Below are 21,860 nucleotides of genomic sequence, written 5' to 3'. Positions count from 1 at the left end.
ATGGTATCAGAGTCACTAGTTTCAAAGAGGATTTCGGGTTCAACTCCTACCAGGTAAAGATGTCCAGTCTTTCTGCCTGTGTATTTCCAGTGTGTCCCGCTGAGGAGGAGTGTTGACATATATAAACCTATAATATATTAATAAAATTGACCATTCACATGAGTTCGAGCTTATGGAGAAATTGGCAATTTAACAAGAATAAAGAACGTGTAAGTTGTTTGAATATAATCCCAACTGCCACTACCAACGTAGGCACCCGTCCCATCTGGGGAAGCTTTCCATTCGTTGATGGGAATACTTATCTGCCTAATTTCATGTGTTCTGCACTTCTACGCCATTGGATATATGTCTGAATAAAAACTTTTTGGCCAATACCCTATGTCAACTGATCTAGACCGACTTGTAGCCACCAATCTCTGGTCTCTCAAAGCAACATTATTTCAAACAAATCGATCAGCATTTAATTGCATCGTGATGCAGTTCCAAGATAAAAAATACGAAAGTTCATGGATGCATTCATTATAGTCGCTAGGACGATCTGATTGAGAATCAACATACATCCGTTGTATCAAGTGGGATAGCCATTAATTTTGTAGTATTATAAGCAAATTTGTACAAAGAAGGCAAAGTTCGTATTAGATTTTGAATATTGGTAGGGGCAGCTAAGCTCCTAAAGCTTTTTATTTGAGAATGCCTGAAGGCCATGCATTCCTAGGTCTTCGTAGCAGAAGGAAGTTATTGTGCAAAGGAGCTTATCTACTGGTGCAATTATATAAAAATCTCGAGGATTAATACAAAGATCCAGAAACCCATTATGGACATTAGGATTTTGGCCCACCAAAACCACCATACAAAAAGGTATAATTCAGCCAAGAATTCTGACGGAAGTAATTCTGGCCAGCCAAATAGCAACGATCTGTATGTATTTCTACCTTGGCATTGTCTGGAGAATTAGCGATGTAGGAGTTGTTTATAAATTGAACAAAGAACATGTAAGCTGTTCCAGGTTAATACCAACCACGTGTACCATCGTAGAAACCCGTCCCCATCTGAGGAAAGTAGTCACTCGTGGATGGGAACACTTGTCCGCCCAATTCCATGTGTTCAGCACCATTCGATAAATGGTTGAATAAACTTTTCTTCCAATAGCCAACGTCTGTTTGATCGGGACCAAATTGTAGCCACCAATCTCCAGTTTCTTTAAGCTACAACTCCAAGAAGATTAAAACATAAACAATAACAAAAACAAAATACAAAACACAAAAACAAAGGGAAAAAAAAAATAATAGATTGCTTTGTAGGTATCCAAAATATCATTAGTCGTCTATTCTCTTTCTACCTTCATTTGTAAAACAAATTGGTGAGTCCTAGAAAGAAATAATCGCAAAAACAATAATTTTTTTTGTACTAAATTATGTGAGGACATTTATGTATATAGTGTGGAACCCAACACTCTTCCTTTGTTGCCTAGTATAAGTGGGTCAGATCACTTAAGTCGGCCCATATGGATCAATGATCCATCTCCAATATAAACTACTCCCTTGATCGTAGGATATTATGCACTATGGGTTATCCTACTAGACAAAATAGAATCTATCTTAAATCTCATATTGCGTAAGAGTGGTGCGAGTTAGCTATTTTATAGCTTTTTTTAAATACCTTAGGTATTATAAACATACTAAGAAAAAGAACAAAAAACTTTATCAAAGATTTTACTCTCTACTTTCTCTATTTACTTAGGGGTGGGTTTAAAGTGTGGATTTTAAGGGTTGATTCTATTAACAATCTTACTCAAGAGACGAGGTTTGTAACAACAAACAAGGGTTATCATTATTTATATTCGGTTTCTTCCGCTAGGACTAAGATTGTTCTATAATTCGAATTAGTAGGTTAATGTGTGATTTACACCTAAAAAAACACATGATTTCTTATTTTTTATTCAAGTGAGATTCATTCGTCAAAAATCGCTTAGAATGTTATGAAATTATCTATCAGCCCAAATTTTTCAAATTTTGATATAACTTTTGGCAAGGTTATACATATTCAATTGTACTAATTTTTTAGAGGGTCATGGGATGTATAGGACAAAAATAAATTAAAATATATATATATATATTTTTATTTATTTAGGTTTTACATCCCATCATGGGATAAAAAAAATAATAATAATAATAATAAATAAATAAATAAAATGAACCCTCAATATATCTTGTGAGACCATTTTAAAGAGTGAAAAAGTTTGGAGTCACTATAAAGTGGAGTTCATATAATCATCCCCTATATGTAACACATTAATATTAAACTATCTCAATGACTCACTAGTTCGCAACTTAGCTATTTAAAAGTGATGACAAGAAAAAAAGAAAGAAAGAAGGTTATGGGTGGAACTTTGGATTAGTAATACTTCAGTCTTCAAATGTGTTAAAATTTTGGATTGAATTTTGATTGAATAAGATTCACTCTAAAACAAAGATAATGATTGACCTAAAATTTGAAAATGTAGAACTTTAAAAAGGTCAAGAGTATTCAAGGTGAGGTTGGAGCTTTGATGTGTTCGCATGGGCTTTATTGAGTTAACTCCTTCAAGCCCAAAATGCTTCGGTAAATTAATTTAGAACTTTAGATAAAGAATAAAATAACATCAATATTAATATTCTCTTGAGACGCCCGTAATGACAAAATTATTCGATGCATGTTCCTTTAAAAATTGGCAGACATCATCATATAAATTAAAAAACCTTAATGACAATTAGTCTTCTTTTAGACAGTAGTATATAACTTAAATAGCCTTTCCAATTTTCCATATATAACTTAAATACTTCTAGAAATTTCCCATGCCAAACAGCTCCATCGTATCTTGATAAAAATACATATTAAAAAAATATTTTACCTGACTTAGTGTAATAGTTGTATTAACATCTCTTTTAGAAGTCTGGAAGACTTGGTCCAGTGGTGTGCTACCTGTTTGCGTAAAACCAGTGCAACGAGTGTTATAGCACCCTCTGGTACCATCTGCCTGTTAATGTGGAAAAAAAATACAAAGATCAATCATGGAAGTGAAGTAGCAAAGATATATACATTGAAGGAGGACATTCAACAAAATATAACATACCGACCACAACGAAAACAGTCGTGTGGACTTGTCCCCATATAACCCTGGGTTTACCTGTTGAAGTATGAAAATAAACTTGTAATACTTTCTAATAAATTGAGTTATTTTTTAATTGTCGATAAACCATATGTGGATTGTGAGATAACATAAACCATATGTGGACCGTGAGAAAGTAATACGCCAAATTAAATCTTCTGGCCTGCAATCATTGATATATTTTTTCTTGTGATAAAGTTGAAAGTATTAGAAAATATATGTCATAATACAATACTAGAAAGTAGACCCATACATACGCACTGACTCTTTTAAAAACTTGCTCAACAATCCTAACTATACATATAAAATTTTCTAACAAATTGTGATTCCTGTTTTCATCGCTAACCCATTTTAATTTCCTAATAAATTGTTTTAATCAAGTCTTAAAACCCCATTTTAATTAATCAACAAATTATTTTAATTAAGTTTTAAAAACCCATTTTTTAATTGGGGGAGGGATCTTGTTTTAATTTAGAAGTGTGATTTTCATTTTTAATAGGAGAAGGATTCCTGTTTTAATTAAAAGTACTAGATTTTTCTTTTTTAAAAAGGGGATTTCCATTATAATAATAGAAGGATTCTGTTTTAATTATAAGTGCTAGAATTTCTCTTTTCAATAGTAGAGGAATTTCCATTTTAATTGGAGTTGATAACGTGAAATTTTAAGAGAGCTAGAAAAATACCCCTTGTGAGAGCTTTAATATTAACTAGAAAGTAGACCCGTGTATACGCACCAGCTCTTTTAAAAACTTGCTCAATAATCATAACAATAGATATATAAATTTTCTAACAATCGTGATTTCTGTTTTCGTCGCTAACTCGTTTTAATTTCCCAATAAATTGTTTAATCAAGTCTTAAAAACATGTTTTAATTTATCAACAAATTATTTTAATTAAGTTTCAAAAACCATTTTTTTAATTGGGGGAGGGATCTTGTTTTAATTTAGGAGTGTGATTTTCGTTTTTAATAGGAGAAGGATTCATGTTTTAATTAGAAGTGTTAGATTTTTCTTTTTCAATAAAGGAGGATTTTCATTATAATAAGATAAGGATTCCCGTTTTAAATAGAAGTGCTAAAATTTTCTTTTCAATAAGAGAGATTCCCGTTTTAATAGGAGTTGATGACGTAGAATTTTATGAGAGCTAAAAAATACCCTTTATAGGAGCTTTAATATTAACTACTAGAAAGTAGACTCATGCATACGCACCGGCTCTTTTAAAAATTTGCTTAACAATCATAACAAATCATGATTTATGTTTTCATCGCTAACCTATTTTAATTTCCTAACAAATTGTTTTAATCAAGTCTTAAAAATCTGTTTTAATTTCTTAATAAATTATTTTAATTAAGTTTTAAAAACCCGTGTTTTTTAATTGGGGGAGGGATACCATTTTAATTTGGAAATAAAGATTTTTTATGCTACTATTTGAGTTTTGGTTTTAAAAGGAAAGGAGATTCTCGTTTGAAGTTGGATTCTAAAAGGAAAAGAGTTTCCCATTTTAAATTAACTATTAAGTTGATGACGTGTAATTTTAATAGAGCTCGAAAAATACCCCTTGTGGGAGCTTTAATATTAAGATATAGATAAAGTAGACCGTGTATACGCACCGACTCTTTTAAAAACTTCCTCAATAATCATAATTATATATTATAAATTTTCTAACAAATAGTGATTTCTATTTTCGTCGCTAAATTTCCTACCAAATTATTTTAATCAAGTCTTTAAAACCCGTTTTAATTTCTCAACAAATTGTTCTAATTAAGTTTTTAAAAATGTTTTTTAATTGAATGAGGGATCTCATTTTAATTTAGAAGTGTGATTCCCGCTTGTAATAAGAGAATGATTCCATTTTTAATTAGAAGTGCTAGATTTTTCTTTTTCAATAAAGGGAGAATTCCCATTATAATAGGATAATGATTTCCGTTTTAATGGGAGTTGATGACGTTGAATTTTAAGATAACTAAAAATGCCCCTTGTGGGAGCTTTAATATTAATATATTGATTGATATATTAATTACATATTAGAGATTTTACGAAAACCATTTTTCCAGCATATACCCTAAATATGAACTTAATTTGTTTTTTTTTCCCAAAAATTGGTCATCATTCGTGATAAGTTGGAGTGTAGGACGACATTAATATTTTGGACTACGCTTGTGATTTGTGAATTTATTTGTTCATATTAAGTGTTTTTTTTATATGTAATTCTTTTTCAACCGATTCACACTAGTAGATAGAGATACGGGTAGATAGGATTAGGGCTGTCAACAGACCGGACTTAAACAAGACACACCTAGGTCCAGGCCCGACCCAAAAGATATATGAATTTTCGAGTCCAAGTCTGATCTAAGTTCCATTGGACAAGTTCGGATTCGGGCCAGTGTTAGCAATACATAGAAACTGTTTTTTTTTTTTTTTTAAATCAATCAAATTTGTAAGTGGCAAGAGATGAACCTGTGTGGCAAGCACAACACTGACCAACTTGGCTTCCAATTTTCTATTTACACTATTAGTAAATATATTACTAATATTATATATAAAACAAACAAAACTACCATAGATTTTGGACTGGGCCATTATCGGACCAGACAAATATATGTCCAAACCCGGCCTAATAATCTTATCCGACTAAATGTAAAGTTATTGTCTTATCAGTCCCGGCCCATTGACAGCACTAGATAGGATAGGACTTACCATCCAACCAACTTTAATATAGTCTGGTCCATTGTGCACCGAGATTACTGCCGCACTCCACTGCCTATCATCCAGTAGTCTTGGGTTGTGTACAGTGAGAAAAGCTGAAGCTCCTCTATAGATAGTCCCATCATGTTTTGTTTGAATTCCTGCAAACTGATAATAGAAAAATATATAGGCTCATAATCTTGATAAAAGTTAGAAAATGTGATTTATTGTGGCCTTAGCTCCTGCCTAAAGTATCAAAGATGTGGCTTACATAATAACCTTCTCCTTCTTGCATAGGACGAGATTTTGCATTGTATTGGTCGAAAAAATCATTTGCTTTAATGAGGTCTTCTTTTGTTGTCCTTCGAATTGGGACTGTTCCAATAGGGCAGTTGATTTTGAAGACGGAACTTGAAACCTGTTTGGTTTGTGAATATGTTGAAAAAGGGTTGATCTGCAAAATAAACAATAAACTTTCTTAAAAGAATGCTCACGTAAACAAAGAATTGGCTTTTTTAATACGCACTTGGAAATTTTCTAGTTATAATAATGTATAACCTGGACTTTATTATGGTCCCTAAGTAACGGATGATCGAGGGAAGGTTGCTTGTATATGTCCACACAATCAAACACATCTCCATATTCAGTCTGCAATGAGAAACATTTCATACCACTCATCAGACCACAACAATGAATCGTTTATATTATCGGATGAAAAACAACAATTCATTTATGAAGAAGAACTAGTAGTAGAAATAAACATGGTGTCACACAGCATAAAATATAGTGGTTACGTGATTCAGATCTAAGCACAAATAATTGAATAATGATTCATTTCAGTTTCAAACCTTTAAAATTTGATACCTAAGTTTGAATATTTTGGAGTGCATTTTATTTTCGTTGTTACCTTATGAAAATGAGCCAGTCAGTAACTCAGTATCATTCTAAAATGTATACCAATCCTCATCTTGCATAGAATACATGGTCCTCATGCAACTTATACCTTCTAAATTGCACGCACGATCAAATTCAATGATCTATATATGTATTAAAGAATACATATATAGTTTTATTATTATTATTAATTTGTTGAATTTTGATAAAAATGAAGAATGCATATATACTTGTAATTAAACAATAGATCTTACTAGAAAAAGAATAATATAAGAAACTCTACCTCAAAGGTTTTGATAGCAGGTTTGTTTAGGATTTCAAGTTCTTTATTCAACTCCAAGTCTTCTTCTCTCAGCTTATCGTTATGTACTAATCCAAACATACCAAAAAGTAGAAAACATGTCAGAATAAGGATTGCAGTAGTGACAATATTGGATGACATTTTGTCCTGTTTCACATTATTGGATGACAATGTGTATGAAAACTTTGGATTATATATATATTGGAAAAATAAAATCTCTAAAGCAAGCTGTAGTAAAGTAATTAAGTGTCATATATGAATATTTGGCAGCCAAAAAATGGAAAGGAGAATATTCTCTGTAATCTCTAAATTAGTATTAGAGAATTTTTTTTCATATAAAGAAACAAATATTAGAAGATAAATAAAATTAATTCCAGTATTTTGTAATCTCTAAATTAGTATTAGAGAATCTTTTTTCTTATAAAGAAACAAATATTAGAAGATAAATAAATTTAATTCCCATACTTATATTATGTTTGAGTCCGTCGTGTTTTTACGATTTGTTTAGTAAATTTCTACTATTTTAATAATCGCGACTCTCATCTACAGTCCGTAAAAGTGAAAAACTATTTTTTTTCTATATCTCAAAATCTCTTGGTTACTTTTTTATCAAGACTATTTTGTCCCCATTAAAAAGTTAAACTCCAACCAATACATTAGTTTATTAGTTTATGGATGAGTAAATATCTAATTTTTTGAGGATAAAAATATAATTATAAAATATTCTATATTAACATTTAGTTAACAATAACGGCTTTCCCCACAAATTCGTTTCTTTCTCAAGTCAGATGTATATTCTCAATTCGTTTTGTGGGTGGTTACATGGAATTAGGTGCAATTGCATGTAAATACATCGAACCAAACAGAGCATATAGCATTCCTAATATTGGTGGATATGGTGGGTTTCTGACTTTATTTACCTTTTTTTTTGTTCAAAACCTTTGCCCAATGCAAAGATGAATATGGTGGTGACTATTTTTCCAAATCAAAACGAAGATGAAACCTTCAACCGAGATAGTGGTTGAGTTGTAAACTTCGGATGGGATGTTGGATTCCGTCTGTGTGTGTGTTTTTTTTAAAAAATGGGTTTTTTTTTCGGACTTTTTTTTTCAGTTTTTTTAAAAAAAATTTCAGACGGAATGTTTCATACCGTCCGAAGCGTTTTTTCGATTTTTACGTCGAGACGGAATCTAACATCTCGTCCGAGATTAATATTCACCTTTGCATTGGGCAGCCTCACCTCGTTTTTCACCAAAACGGTGAAAAAGAGAAGAAATACTGCCTACGTGGAAGTGAATAATACTCGACTGCATTGAGAATGCTCTTAACCAATTCATCAATGGGGATGGTTATATGAACTCCACCTTATAGCGACTCCAAAGTTACTCCACTCATAAAAATGAATTGAGGACTAATTTTTTGTGGATGTGTACATCTCATGATGGAGAACACCCCCACCAAAAATCAACTCAATTGAATATCTCAAACCTTGTCAAAAATTGTATCGAAATTAAAAAAATCTAGACCGTTGGATAATTTCATAACTTTCTAAATGATTTTTGATGAGGTTGTACATCTTCAAATAAGCTGATTTTTTGTGAAGATGATCTCTATTGTGTGGAAAACATCTCCACCAAAAATCAGTTTCTAGTTCATTGAGTTAAGCGGTAGAGTTCATTTGGAGTTCGTTTTAGTGGAGTTCATATAACCATCCCCTTCGTCAATAGACACATGGCACTCATCAAATTGGATTGGGCAACCCCTCAAAAAAAAAGAAATTTTACAAATTTGCCATATTACAAATTTGCCATAAAGCCCAAGCCCAAAGAACCAATTCAACCGGTATTGCCAAAACGAACCCTAGGGGTCGTTTACATTTTACAAACGACATGACCATGTTGTGAAAGGTACACTCAAACGACTTGGCGAAGTCGTTTCTGTTTTTTACTCAAACGACATGGTCGGTGTCGTTTGAGTAAACCAAAACGACATGACCATGTCGTTCAGGTGAAAAAGCGAAACGACTTCGCCAAGTCGTTTGAGTGTACACTCGCACGACATGACCATGTCGTTTGAGTGTTACTTTGAGTTTGAGTTACACTCAAACTAGATGCCAAGTCGTTTGAGTGTATACTCAAACGATATGGACAAGTCGTTTGAGTGTTACTCACACTAACATCGAAACTCTGGCTGCCATGTAGTTTGAGTGTACACTCAAACTACGCCGCCATGTCGTTTGAGTGTACACTCAAACTACGCTGCCATGTCGTTTGAGTGTGCACTCAAACTACATGACCAAGTCGTTTGAGTGTATATCAACTCAACGACATGGAAGTTTGAAGTGTTACTCTCACACTAACACTCAAACTACGCGGCCATGTCGTTTGAGTGTACACTCAAACTACGCGGCCATGTCGTTTGAGTGTACACTCAAACCACGCGCCATGTCGTTTGAGTGTGCACTCAAACTACATGACCAAGTCGCGTTTGAGTGTATACTCAAAACGACATGGTCGCGTAGTTTCGATTGTTACTCTCACACTAACACTTCAAACTACGCCGGCCGCCATGTCGTTTGAGTGTACACTCAAACTACACGGTCATGTCGTTTGAGTGTATACTCAAACTACATACCCACGTAGTTTGAGTGTACACTCAAACTACATGGTCGCGTAGTTTGAGTGTACACTCAAACTACATGGCCGCAGTAGTTTCAGTGTTAGTGTGAGTAACACTCAAACGACTTGTTCCATATCGTTTGAGTATAAACTCAAACGACTTGGCCATCTAGTTTGAGTATACACTCAAACTCAAAGTAACACTCAAACGACATGGTCATAATAGATGCGAGTGTACACTCAAACGACTTGGACATGTAATTTGAGTTTACACTCAAACGACTTGGTCATGTGTTTGAGTGTACACTCAAACGACGATGGACACGCGACTCAAACGATTCCAAATGCACTCAAACGATTTCAATTGAATTAGAAAAATTGAAACCGATTTAAAAATTGGGTTAGAAACAACACAATTACATCAATAAAACTACATGCACTCTACACTCTTTATCTGTTATGACATAGTATCTTTATAACCAAGTTAAAACATGTAATCAAACATGCTATAAAATCTAAAATAATAATTTGTTTTATATCTAAACTTGTTATTATTATTATTTTTTCAATTGTGAATCATAAACTAGTTTGAGGTTTAGAGTTGAGTTCAAGGTTTAGAAATTTCGTACCAACATATTTCACTTAATTATTTGAAATAATAATTTGTTTTATATCTAAACTTGTTATTTTTTATTTTATTTTTAAAATTGTGAATCATAAACTAGGTTGAGATTTAGGGTTTAGGGTTTAGAGTTGTTTACAAATTTTGTGCTAACAAATTTTACTTAATTATTCAAAATAATAATTTGTTTTATTTATAAACTTATTATTTTTTATTTTCTTTTTCAAATTTTGAATCATAATCTAGTTTGGGGGTTTGGGGTTTGGGTTTAGGGTTTAGGGTTTACAAATTTCGCACCAGACAAAAAAAAAAAATTTAATTTCAAACATATTTCACTAAATTATCCAAATCTAAAATAATAACTGTTTTATATCTAAACTTGTTATTTTCCATTTTTTTATTCAATTGTAAATAATAAACTAGTTTGGGGGGTTTACAAATATATTTCACTCAATTATTTGAAATATATCAAAATTTCAAATATATATAGAATACTCATTCACTCGGTTTAGAGTTTAGGGTTTACATAGAATACTCAAGTTTCTACACACTCAAGTTTCTACACACTCAAGTTTCTCTAAATGGAACATGAAGATGAAGAAGAAGTATTTGAGGTAATGTTTGATGTACAACAACAAATTAGAGAAGAACAACAAATTAGAGAAGGAGAAAATAGAAGATATGTTGAAAGTGAAGAAGTGGAACAAAATGTTGAAGGTCAAGGTGAAGAATTTGAAGATCGACAAGTCGAAAGCAAATGAAATTCCAAGAAATCGTCGGACGACAAAATGCAAACCTAAATAATGAGGTAACACTTGATTAAAATGAGTACAAAACACTTGATTGATTGAATGAATGAATGAATGGATGCAAAATGAATGAATGCAAAACCCGAGCCCAAACGACATGGCCGGGTCGTTTGGTAACACTATCAAACGACATGGGCTGTGGTTTGAGAACACTACTGAATCCGACATGGTGGTGTAGTTTGAGAACACTACGGAACGACATGGTGGGGGTCGTTTCATTACACTACTAGAACTACATGGCCGTGTCGTTTCATTACACTATAGAACTACATGGCCGGGTCGTTTGGACTCTTGATGAAACTACTATGGTGGGTCGTTTGAAACTAAATGCATTGTTTGAGACTCTTGTTTTATTCTTCTATATGTAGAATTCTTTGCCGCTATCCGGGAACCGATCTTCGCAAACTTCGAATGATGTGGATTGTCAACCGATTTTTAAGTGATACAACAGAAATTTTTTACTACGTAAGAGGTATGATTGAGTAGGCATTTTTTTTTTTTTTTTTTAATTTTCTAAATATAATTTTATTAGTGTATTAATAATAGTTGTTGTTTTTATGTGTGTAGGTCTTTCATACACGTGAGCGAGGCAATCGATTGGGCAACCGCTAGAGAGGAAGACAAGTTAATGTTGTTGTAGTCATTGAAAAGTCTGAGTGTGCCAAAGGAAACCGAGTAGCAAGATTGAATTTGGTTTGCGAGTGCTTTCGGTGTGTATCGGTCACACAAGAAGGAAGCTAAGAGAAGGCTAATAAGAGAAGGTCGGGAACCAAGAAATCGGGATGTCCATTTAAGTTAAAAGGTATTTTCCAACGCAGCACCGCCGATAGTTGAAAATTGTCGTTCTTAATGGTGTTCACAACCATCCATCGGGCGTAAGACCCTTGAAGGACATGCATTTGCTACTCGCCTAACCGTTCCGAGTTCGAAAGTATTTGTCGAGATGAGTAAGTGTGGAATAAAACCTAAACAAATATTGGATTCCATCAAGAATAGGTATCATGATAACATCTCTAGTATATCCCAAGTCTACACCGCAAGGCGTAGGTGAGGAAATGGATATGAACGGTCTCACACAATTAGAGATTGCGGAGTTGTTAGCAAAAGAACATTATTTTGAGGAGTTGAGACAGGATGAGAATACCGAGGAGATAACGGGATTGTTATGGGCCCATCCAGAAGGTGTTAAGTTGGCTCGGACTTTTCCAACAGTTTTCATGTTAGACGCTACCTACAAAACTAACAGGTATCGGTGGCCTTTCGTACAGTTTGTAGGGGTGACTTCAACGTGGAAATCTTTCACCGTGTGTCAGGTGCTGCTTCAGTCTGAGACAACAGTCGACTATGAGTGGGCCCTGCATCATTTTAGTGGTTTGCTTGGTGACATAAGCCCATCTGTGATCGTGTCTGACAGGGACTTAGCCCTAATGAGTGCCGCTGACAGAGTTTTTCCTAACGCACACAAGCATCTATGTAGATGGCATATCGCTACGTGCGTCCTTTCAAAATGTTACGATATTTTTCCAACTACGTAACTTGTAGAAGGCCAGTTTTTCGTGGAACATCAGTAGTCAAATCGAAGACGAGAGGTTATTTTCAACAGATGGGATGCTTTGGAAAAATATTACTGTGGTTGAAAGTACTCAATTTTGTTTGTTATTTGGCGAGACTTGGTTTCCTCATTGGGGATCGATTCATATGTTGTTGGATGACCAACACATTCACTTTGGGGAGTACAACGACCAATAGAGTTGAAGCGGTCTCATGCTCGGTGTGAAGCGTGTACTAGGAAATGCAAACCGCCATGATTTTTTGAGTATATGTTTAGCTTAATCCACCCGATTCTAGAGATCCGGATGTCCGAGATTAGAGCTACCTTCGAGAAGTATGATTGTAACTCAAAGACCACACCACCGATTCCTTTGTTTCGTGAACTCAGAGGCCTTGTCTCACGCAAGTGTTTAGACTTGTTATTTGAAGAAATAGATACCCGCGTAAAGCGTGTTAAAGATGGAGAGATAAGGTGTTGGTGCTATTTGCGCACGAGTCATGGACTGCCATGTGCTCATGAATTAATTGAGTTTGAAGAGCAAGAGCGGTCCATCCCTTTGTCTGCTATCGACCCCTTTTGGAAAACATTGTCTGCTTCTCCCAATGTGTCAGTGGGTGTTGGTCCCGATGTTGCACCTTCGATGGACTTGTTCATGAATAGGTTTGCAATGGTTTCTGAAGAAGAGCAGAGGGTTATGATTAGGAAGCTTATGGAGATTGCCGTACCAGAAAGTACATGGCTAGTACCGCCTTGTGAGGAAGCAAAACCAAAGGTCGGCCGAAGGTAGCCTGCAGCAGTAAAGCTTCAAAGCTGGAGATGATAACTCTTCAAAGCGAGATCCATCTCATTTTGAACATTCTCAACGTGACCATGAAGAGTGGGTCTCGTCACAACCAAACACTACGCCCACCCAAAACACCCACACTACACCAAGAAAGAAGTCTTCTCCAAAACTACCAACCCAAAACATCCACACCACACCAATAAATAAGCCTTCTCCAAAACACCAAAACAACCACACCAAGAAATAAACCTTCTCCCAAAACACCAAAACAACCACACCACGAAATAAGCCTTCTCCAAAACGGTCCACACCACTAAATGTGAGAGATGGCTTAGACTTTGGAAAGACGAGGGGTCCTAAGGATTACGGGTTGGATATTCCCGAAGAAATGCATAAATACATTGTTAGAGTCCATGACCTGTTGGCGATGGCAACCGCGGTTATAGAGCTTTACGCATTGCATTAGGAAGAAGTCAAGAAGAATGGCCACGGATGAGAAGGGAGTTGTGCGAAGAGCTTATCGACAACCTCCCCTTTATTGTACTTTGTACAATCAAAGTGAGGTTTTTATTCGATGAAGGAAATCCTACATGAAGAAGGTTACGCACCCTTAAATAAGTGGATGAGCATGCCTTTTCTTTGGATACTTATTTGCTTCAAGATTTAATGTTGTCCTTATGCATTTAGGAGCTCGTCGGTGCTTCCTTCTCATGCCGAGAACCCAAGCAAATCCGAGAGAGTGACCCAAGTGTTGGGTAGCGACATGTTGGTGGAAATCATTTTGTCAATGTTGAACTTGTTGAAGATTGTCCCGGTTCCTCCGATGAATCGCAGCCAATGGCTTAGAGCCTCGATATGATATTCTTTGAAAGTTGGAATTTGGCCTTGATGAAAGAAGGCAATTGCAATTTATGGCATTGAACATTCCCAATTTAATATGGGAAAATGAGCTCGTTGAAGACCCAACAGTACATGTTATCGACTAAGTTGTTTGTATGTTGTCGATATGATATTTTGATGTAATTTGTATTTTGATGTAATTTGGAACAAGTGTAATTTGATTTGATTTTTATGTTATCAATGTTAGGGCTTTTATTTGATTTGATTTGGAAATCGAGTAATCGACTAAGTTGATTCGGACGGCAAATTTTGAAATCGAGCGATCGACTAAGTGATATATTGATGTAATTTGATATTTTGATGTAATTTGGAACAAATGTAATTTTATTTTATTTTATTGTTATTTGGAAATAATGTTAGGGCTTTTATTTGATTTGATTTGGAAATCAAGTGATCGATTAAGTTGATTCGGACGGCAATCGAGTGATTTGGAAATAGAGCGATCGACTAAGTTGATTCGGACGTCAATCGAGTGATTTTGAAATCGAATGATCGACTAAGTTGATTCGGATGGCAATCGAGTGATCGACTAGTTGATTCGGACCGCAATCGAATGATTTGAAATAACGTTCGTATGTTGTCAATAATGACCGAAACTACACGGTGAAGTCGTTTGGCTTTAATACAAAACGACCCAGCCATGTCGTTTGGCCTTTAGACCAAACGATGTGGGCATGTCGTTTGGCCTTTAGACCAAACGACATGACCACATCGTTTGGTCTAAAGGCCAAACGATCTGGCTGGGTCGTTTGAGATTTAAAGCAACCGATCTTCCGTGGTCGTTTGGTATAAAGGGAAAACGATCTGCTGAGGTCGTTTGGCCTTTATGCCAAACGATGTGGTGGTCGTTTTGGAAGAAAAAATTTCAAAATTAGTTTTGTTTTACAACACTTTCATATTCATCAAATTCCACTTTTCATCAGATATCAAACATTCAAACATTAAACCATACATCAATACATAAAATTCCATATATCAAATTCCATATTCATCAGATATCAAACATTCATCCATACATAAAATTCCATTCATACATTAAACCCTAAACTGAAACAAATTACATTCAAACATTAAACCCTAAACCCTAAACATTAAATTCCATTCAAACATTCATGTAAACATCATATCCATCAATGTATGAATTACATCCATCAAACTAAACTACAAAGTTACAAACACATTCTACAAACCCTAAACTGAAACAAATCAACTATAGCGCCCACCAATGTACTTGCACCTAGTCAAGTTGTACGCCTGTTCGAAGGAGGTCCTTGCTTCCTCTGGCATATCATTCCCAGCCAATTGCAGACCTCTCTCTAGCAAACGACTGGTTTCATCGATGACGTCGTTCTGTCGAAAAAAGAAAAATCAAGATAAGTTACCAATCGAATGCAAAAAATCACAGTTAGAGAAAACTCAATTAAAAATCACAATACTTACAATCGGTGAACAGTTAGGCAGTGTCTCCAGGGAGGGATGAATCGAAGAAGTTTTCGGGGTTCACCAAAACTACATGAGAATTCCTCGCGATACCAAGTCATGTAGTTTTGATGACACTCCCATGGATAAGGCGAAATAGGTCCCGGTTGCAGAGTTGAATCAATTGATTACGCCCACGACTCGATAAAAGTGGCCCAATATTGGTCCGGCTCACCTCATACCCGCGTCCGCCATAGTTCTTGTTCTCCAATTTGGCATTGGAGGATCTTTAGGTACAAGTTGCACGTGACCTAACCGACGCCACCACCCTTGCGGCAGTACGTAAAGCTCGACAATGTTGAAAAACATAGCAATCCCTCAAAAATGCAATGTCATCGATCGGGTTTGTATCTCGATATTTTTGTAGGGATGCCAAACAACACAAACAAAATCAAATGTGTCATTAACAACTCTAATGATCAATTACTAAAAATAAATATAAAGAAACTTAAATACCAAATTGTCATTGAATTTAATACTTACATTGAACTCATTCAAATCATCAATTATCGCCGATAAAACCGCAATGCATACGCTAAGGTCGTAATAGTGTGGAGCGAATCGGGATGTGTCTATGAGCACGCGGCTGAGACGAGATATAGTTGAAGTTTGGGACTGCCACGAATACGGAAAATACTCATAGATCCATGCCTAGATATACACAAATAGTTAACATATTGATAGAGTAATAAAATTAACATTAAAAAAATAAACTCTAAAATACTCAAGTTTTAACGTAGAAGAGTCATATAGCCGTAACTCCTTTCACCTTCGCATCACGGCGGCAAGACCTCTATATATAAAAGCGCCAAAATTTGTCGCACCCCATGCATACTCTTCTATCTCATCAATTTCAACAACGGCCTCGGATAACATATAGGCACTCCGGTCCCGGACTTGTCAAGAAAACGGCACATCCAAAGAAAAGCGGAATAAAAGCTCTAACAGTCCGTTGAACATCCCGGAAACTTCGAGGCCTTCTCTACCACATTCAGCGTCACATATAGGGTATCATGAATCTTGTTCGCAAAATGCTTGGGATGAATTCTAGCCTTACTTTTGAAGTGAACGCTAGCTTCCATCTCCGCCCTAATCAAATCAATAGGGAGCCCTGCACCAAGATGTAAAGAGATTTATCGATTGTTGTAAGTTCACTCATCGTCCCTTGCACCGCTCTTCCTCTAAGCTTGTGACTCCACAGATTTGGACAACATCGTCCAAAGTCAGCGATCATCTCCTAATGGCATATGGAAGGTGTTGGTCTCCGGGATGCCATCTCTCCACAAACGCCCGAGATCAATGGTGGATCCATATGCTCGTGATAACCTTCCACGAGATCAAACAACCCATCCTTCTCAATCGCGCGGCAAATCTGGAGACCTTTCACATTCATTTTGAAATTCCATTGGGATAACTTCGCTAAGTGTGAAACACACTTCAACGCTCCGCGATCCTCCTGAAACAACCGAGCACGCATTAGATATATATGAACAGAAACAAAAGATTTTATAAAAAAGAAAATCAAAGTACACAAGAAAAACAAAATATTACCCTTCTCTCCCAAACATCGCGAGCGACATGCACCGCGATAGTCATACAACAACTCGACTCATAACGGCCTCCCCATACACACCTCTTTTGAAACTCAAATCATCATTGGATTTTCTTACGAAATCCAATACCGGAGGTGCTTCTTCCACTGGTGGTACGTCTTCTACCACATATTCTTCAACATCATCATCCTGCTCATCCTCCTCCTCACTCTCCTCCTCACTCTCACTCTCCTCTTCTACTATACTCTTCCCTTTGTCTAAACCTACATCTAAACCTACATCTAAACCTACATCTAAACCTACATTAATATCACTATCTACACTATCTACACTATCTTCACTAAACGAATCAACCTCAGGAACCTCAAGAACCTCTTTTTCCAAATGGTCCCTCTACGATCTTGATGTTAAAGCCGTCTGCCCTATGTCTTTTTCTTCCAACTGCATCACCGCTAGAGGAACCGCCACCAAACAATTTCTTAACACCCCTTTAATGTAGTTTTCGCTACATTCTTCACATTCTTTGATCGAGGACCCATATTTACAAAGAAAAATAAAACAAGTATTAGTAAACCATATTTAAATAAACAATGTACAAAGAAAACCACTAGAAAAAGAGATCATCTCGGTCGTTAAAACTAATAGACTTATAAGCTTGCTATGATAACTCAAGTATATATGAAGAAATAGAATGAGGTGTTACGCTATCCAAATTCTATCAATTTTGGGCAGAGTTTCCTTTGTTTGGTCAACATTTAGTATACTTAAACTGTCATAACACGGAAATCAATAATAACATCCTTCCAACAACCATATGTACATATAACCTAACTTTTTTACGACGATTGCAAAATGTATATATATACAAGACTGTTTAGGTGTTACAAAATATATAGTCTTATTAGATGGGTGCTACTATCGATTCTCTCCTCTTTTTTCTTCCCTGTCATTTCTTGTCAAGAAAGCGTAGATTCTTTGAAAGCAACAGTAACAATACTAAGCATAAAACCAACATATATGTAGATTAACAGTCCAACTAAAAACCACATACAAGTACATAAAACCACATACATATATGTAGATTAACATATATCCTGAGGAATGATAAGTAAACCCGATGAACCTTAACCGTGAGCATGTATACGATTCCAATCTAGAGGCCTTGTCGGAGTCCAAACCTTCTTTTTCACTACATGGGCTTTCTCCTTTTTTCCTTTCTCCCACACCATCTACCCTTTTCGACAATTTTGATCCATCTAGCAGTTCTTTTATAAGAACCGAGTGTTACTCAAACGCATCGTCTTTATATTACTCTTTGTAGTAGAAGTTGGGGTTGTTAAGGAAACACATAGAATCATTACAAACTATGAAATCAAAAGAGAATATAGCATATGAGTGTATCTAGAAACCTACTTTCAACAAGAAATTGATTTTAAGCAAGGCCCTAGAATCATATATCAAAGATATATTGTGTATTGGTGACCAAGTGAAATTACAATATGGTTTCATAACAACGTAAAGTGTGAGATGATAGTGTACAATGTCTCTTGTTTACTATCTATTTGTTTTTTGTATCCTTAGGATTATCCTCAGAAGATATTGGCTCTGTTTTGAAAAAGAAACAAATTTTTTTAGACTTTTAAGACAAAGACATTGTACACTAAACAAGTTTTGATAGAAAAAGAAAACGACATTAAAAATTTTCTTTTTATTTCTTTAGAAGAAAAGAAAGGAAAAAAGAGAGTTATAAACGGAATGTCATAAACTAGCGTTCCCAAATAGACATTCATCATATAGTTAGTAAAACGTTTTGTGGTCGCAAACCGGATTGTAAATGAAAATAAATGATGAAGTTTTTTCTAAAACAGATTTTGGTATGAAACAAGTTTTGAAAAAGATGCATTGTCAACGTTTTGCAAGCAAAAAGAAAACATCATTAAAGATAAATGCCATATCCGGCGCTCCCAAATAGACATTTATCACTTTGAAAGTTTAAAGAAACATGAAAAAGGGAAAGTGAAAAGGTTTTACTTGATTTAAAGAAAAAATGGGTCGGGGAAATATTTTGGGACAGTTAGATGACTTAATTTTTGTGATATATAGGAAAAGAAATCAGCTGATGGTATCCAAATATAAAGCCGGTATCTTGAGAATATATACCAATTTAAAACCCTAATTTAAGTTAAGTACAAAAGCGTGTTTCTTCTGACAAAACATTCGAACTTCGGTAATCTCAAATTATATATAGTTTGGTAACACACTAACACCGGAAATCAACTGTTTGAGCAGAATACAACATATTGATAATTGAACAAGGTAACTGGACTTGCCGTTAAACACATTACTCAGGAAATTAAATCGTGAAGTTTAAATGGCTAATCATTAGATCATACTATTACTCATGATTATTACCAACAGGAAATTATATTTTCAATGGAGAAACTATATAATAGGGCAATAGAAAGCAATTACGAAGAAGGTAAAAAAACAAAAAACTGAAAAGAGAAGAACTAGAGAAACTTGTATTGTCTTCCTGTTGATCATTCCTAAGAATTCTCGACTTGTTCTAGTATTTATAATAACTTGGGGTTTAAACACATTACACTTAGTCAATAGAGTGTTTTCAATTGTCATGAAGTTTTAATGAGTACTCGATTAACAACATTATTATTATTAATTAAGTTAACCCTAGAATTTCTAATGAGTTGGAAGAATTGAAAACAATAATTGAGACCATACCTCGTTGTTGTTGTTGGTATTTTCCTTGCTGCACTTTCTCCGCTTGAGCACTTTATTTGTGACTCAATTTACTCGAGCCCTTTTTAATTATTAGGATATACGGTCGGGTAGGAAATTGATTTTAAGTAAAACCCTAGAACTCATATATTAGCATTTATTAGTAAAGTGTGTTAAGATAATATATACCGTCATTTGTTTACTATCTACTTGTTCTCTAAATGGTCACTAGAATGTTAACTTTAAGTCCTGGACACCCTCTAATTTGTATCCTCAAAAGATATTGGCTCTGTTTTGAACCAAACACAGATTTTTTTAGAAAAGGATCTTGTACACTAAACAAGTTTAGATAAAAGAAGAACACACTATTGTACTTTTTTATTTTGGAAAAAAATAAAAGAAAAAAGAGAGAAGTTACAAACAGAATGCCGTCATAAACTAGCGTTCCCATACAGACATTCATGATATATTTTTAAAAACGTTTTGTAGTCGTAAAAAGATGCAGTAAAAAATTAAATACCAAATGTCATAATCCAGCGTTCCCATACGGACATTCATGATATATTTTAAATACGAGGTTTTGTAGTCGTAAAAGATGCAAGAAAAAGAAAATACCAAATGTCATAATACAACGCGTTCCTACGCACATTGGTGAGTGGTGACTATGGAAAAAGAAAATTATATAAACATCATTAATGATAAATGCCATAATCCCTGCGTTCAAAAAAAGACATCCATCACTTTAAAAACATGAGAAAAGGAAGTTTTTTGAAAAGGTTTTACAGATTTTGTAAGATAACAATATGAGTCCGGAAATATTTTGAGGCAGGTTAGAAGACTTATATTTATTGTTATATATATATAGGAAAAGCCAATATCTTCAGAATTTATATACCCTAATTTACTGTTAAATACAAAAGCGTGTTTTCAACTCCAAGACATTCATTGAAGATTGTATTCATCTCAAAGTATACAACTTCTAGAACTTCGATAATCTCGAAGTATAGATTAGTAACACTGAAAATTAAGTCTTCAAAGAATACATCATATTGAAACAACGTAACTTACTTTAACAATTAATCATATTGCTCGATAAAATAAACTGTGCTTCTCTTCTAGAACTAAAGACACAAATGAAATCACCTAGAAATCGTGGCCTGAGTCAAGATAGTTACAAAACTCAATCACCTACTTCTTTGTTTGGTGTTTGGCAAGCGATAAATGAATTTAAAACGATTTCAGAAATAAGAAGACGTATTTTTAAAAAGTATACCTGCGCCAAAACACTCGATGACTGAAAAGCACTTTGGAGCTCCTGCTAAAAATCTAAAGAGAGGTGCTTCCAAGTTCCAACGGTGAAGTGTGTCACACCCGAGGAAAATTTACATGATCAAGTTCGACTCCGTTTGTTACCTTCAATCTCCTGAAATCAGAGTGGTTCGACATTATTGTGTTTGCAACTTCAATCCAAAGATTGAAGAAGAGACCTTGTGACATTCTTCATGATTGTGTTCTTTCTGTTGCTCTCAATTGTGACAATACTAAAAACGGATTAAAAAGTGTTTTCAATTTTTAGGGTTTATGAAGTCGAGTACTGGATCAATCAATCGAAGGGTTTGCGCAGAAAGATGACCGGTTAAGGGAGGTTTTTCCGGTTTGGGATGAAAGTGGGGGGTGTATTGGGCTTTGCGATTTGGGCTTGCGATTTGGGCTTGGGCGGAGGCTGCCCAATGTAATTCTGGTGGCGCCCAATACAGCACCCTTAAATTTTTCTCAATCT

The 21,860-nt window shown here is 34.9% G+C and overlaps 1 protein-coding gene and 1 long non-coding RNA gene across 3 annotated transcripts; both read right to left on the bottom strand.

Annotated features, from left to right (window-relative positions):
* Nucleotides 1-737: 737 nt before the first annotated feature.
* On the bottom strand, nucleotides 738-7,153 carry LOC147501000 (protein neprosin-like). Of its 2 annotated transcripts, none has more exons than XM_086603753.1 (7): nucleotides 7,010-7,153; nucleotides 6,391-6,480; nucleotides 6,104-6,286; nucleotides 5,845-6,000; nucleotides 3,113-3,166; nucleotides 2,891-3,016; nucleotides 738-1,205 (listed from the first exon to the last, which is right to left on the bottom strand). In XM_086603753.1, the coding sequence occupies exons 1-7, from the start codon at nucleotides 7,106-7,108 to the stop codon at nucleotides 1,008-1,010; spliced, it is 906 nt and encodes a 301-aa protein (XP_086459879.1). In that variant the 5' UTR covers nucleotides 7,109-7,153; the 3' UTR covers nucleotides 738-1,007. The 2 variants fall into 2 exon arrangements, with proteins under 2 accessions (XP_086459879.1, XP_086459880.1); XM_086603754.1 differs by having other exon boundaries at nucleotides 6,112-6,286; nucleotides 7,010-7,137.
* Nucleotides 7,154-15,268: 8,115 nt separating this feature from the next.
* On the bottom strand, nucleotides 15,269-15,796 carry LOC147500999 (uncharacterized). Its single transcript, XR_015219759.1, has 2 exons — nucleotides 15,753-15,796; nucleotides 15,269-15,662 (listed from the first exon to the last, which is right to left on the bottom strand). It is a non-coding gene; the product is annotated as an uncharacterized LOC147500999 (long non-coding RNA).
* Between the last annotated feature and the right edge of the window lie 6,064 nt (nucleotides 15,797-21,860).

Source organism: Coptis chinensis, chromosome 4 (genome assembly GCF_015680905.1).
Source record: "Coptis chinensis isolate HL-2020 chromosome 4, ASM1568090v1, whole genome shotgun sequence".
NCBI lineage: Eukaryota > Viridiplantae > Streptophyta > Magnoliopsida > Ranunculales > Ranunculaceae > Coptis > Coptis chinensis.
This window is presented reverse-complemented; position numbering and strand designations above follow the sequence as displayed.

Excerpts from the sequence above, each read along its gene's own strand:
- LOC147501000 (XM_086603753.1), bottom strand. The coding sequence starts at position 7,108 with ATGTTTGGATTAGTACATAACGATAAGCTGAGAGAAGAAGACTTGGAG. Across the intron at positions 6,287-6,390 it reads GGGACCATAATAAAGTCCAG|ATCAACCCTTTTTCAACATA; the intron begins GTTATACATTAT and ends TTTATTTTGCAG. Across the intron at positions 1,206-2,890 it reads CAACTATTACACTAAGTCAG|CTTAAAGAAACTGGAGATTG; the intron begins GTAAAATATTTT and ends TTGGAGTTGTAG.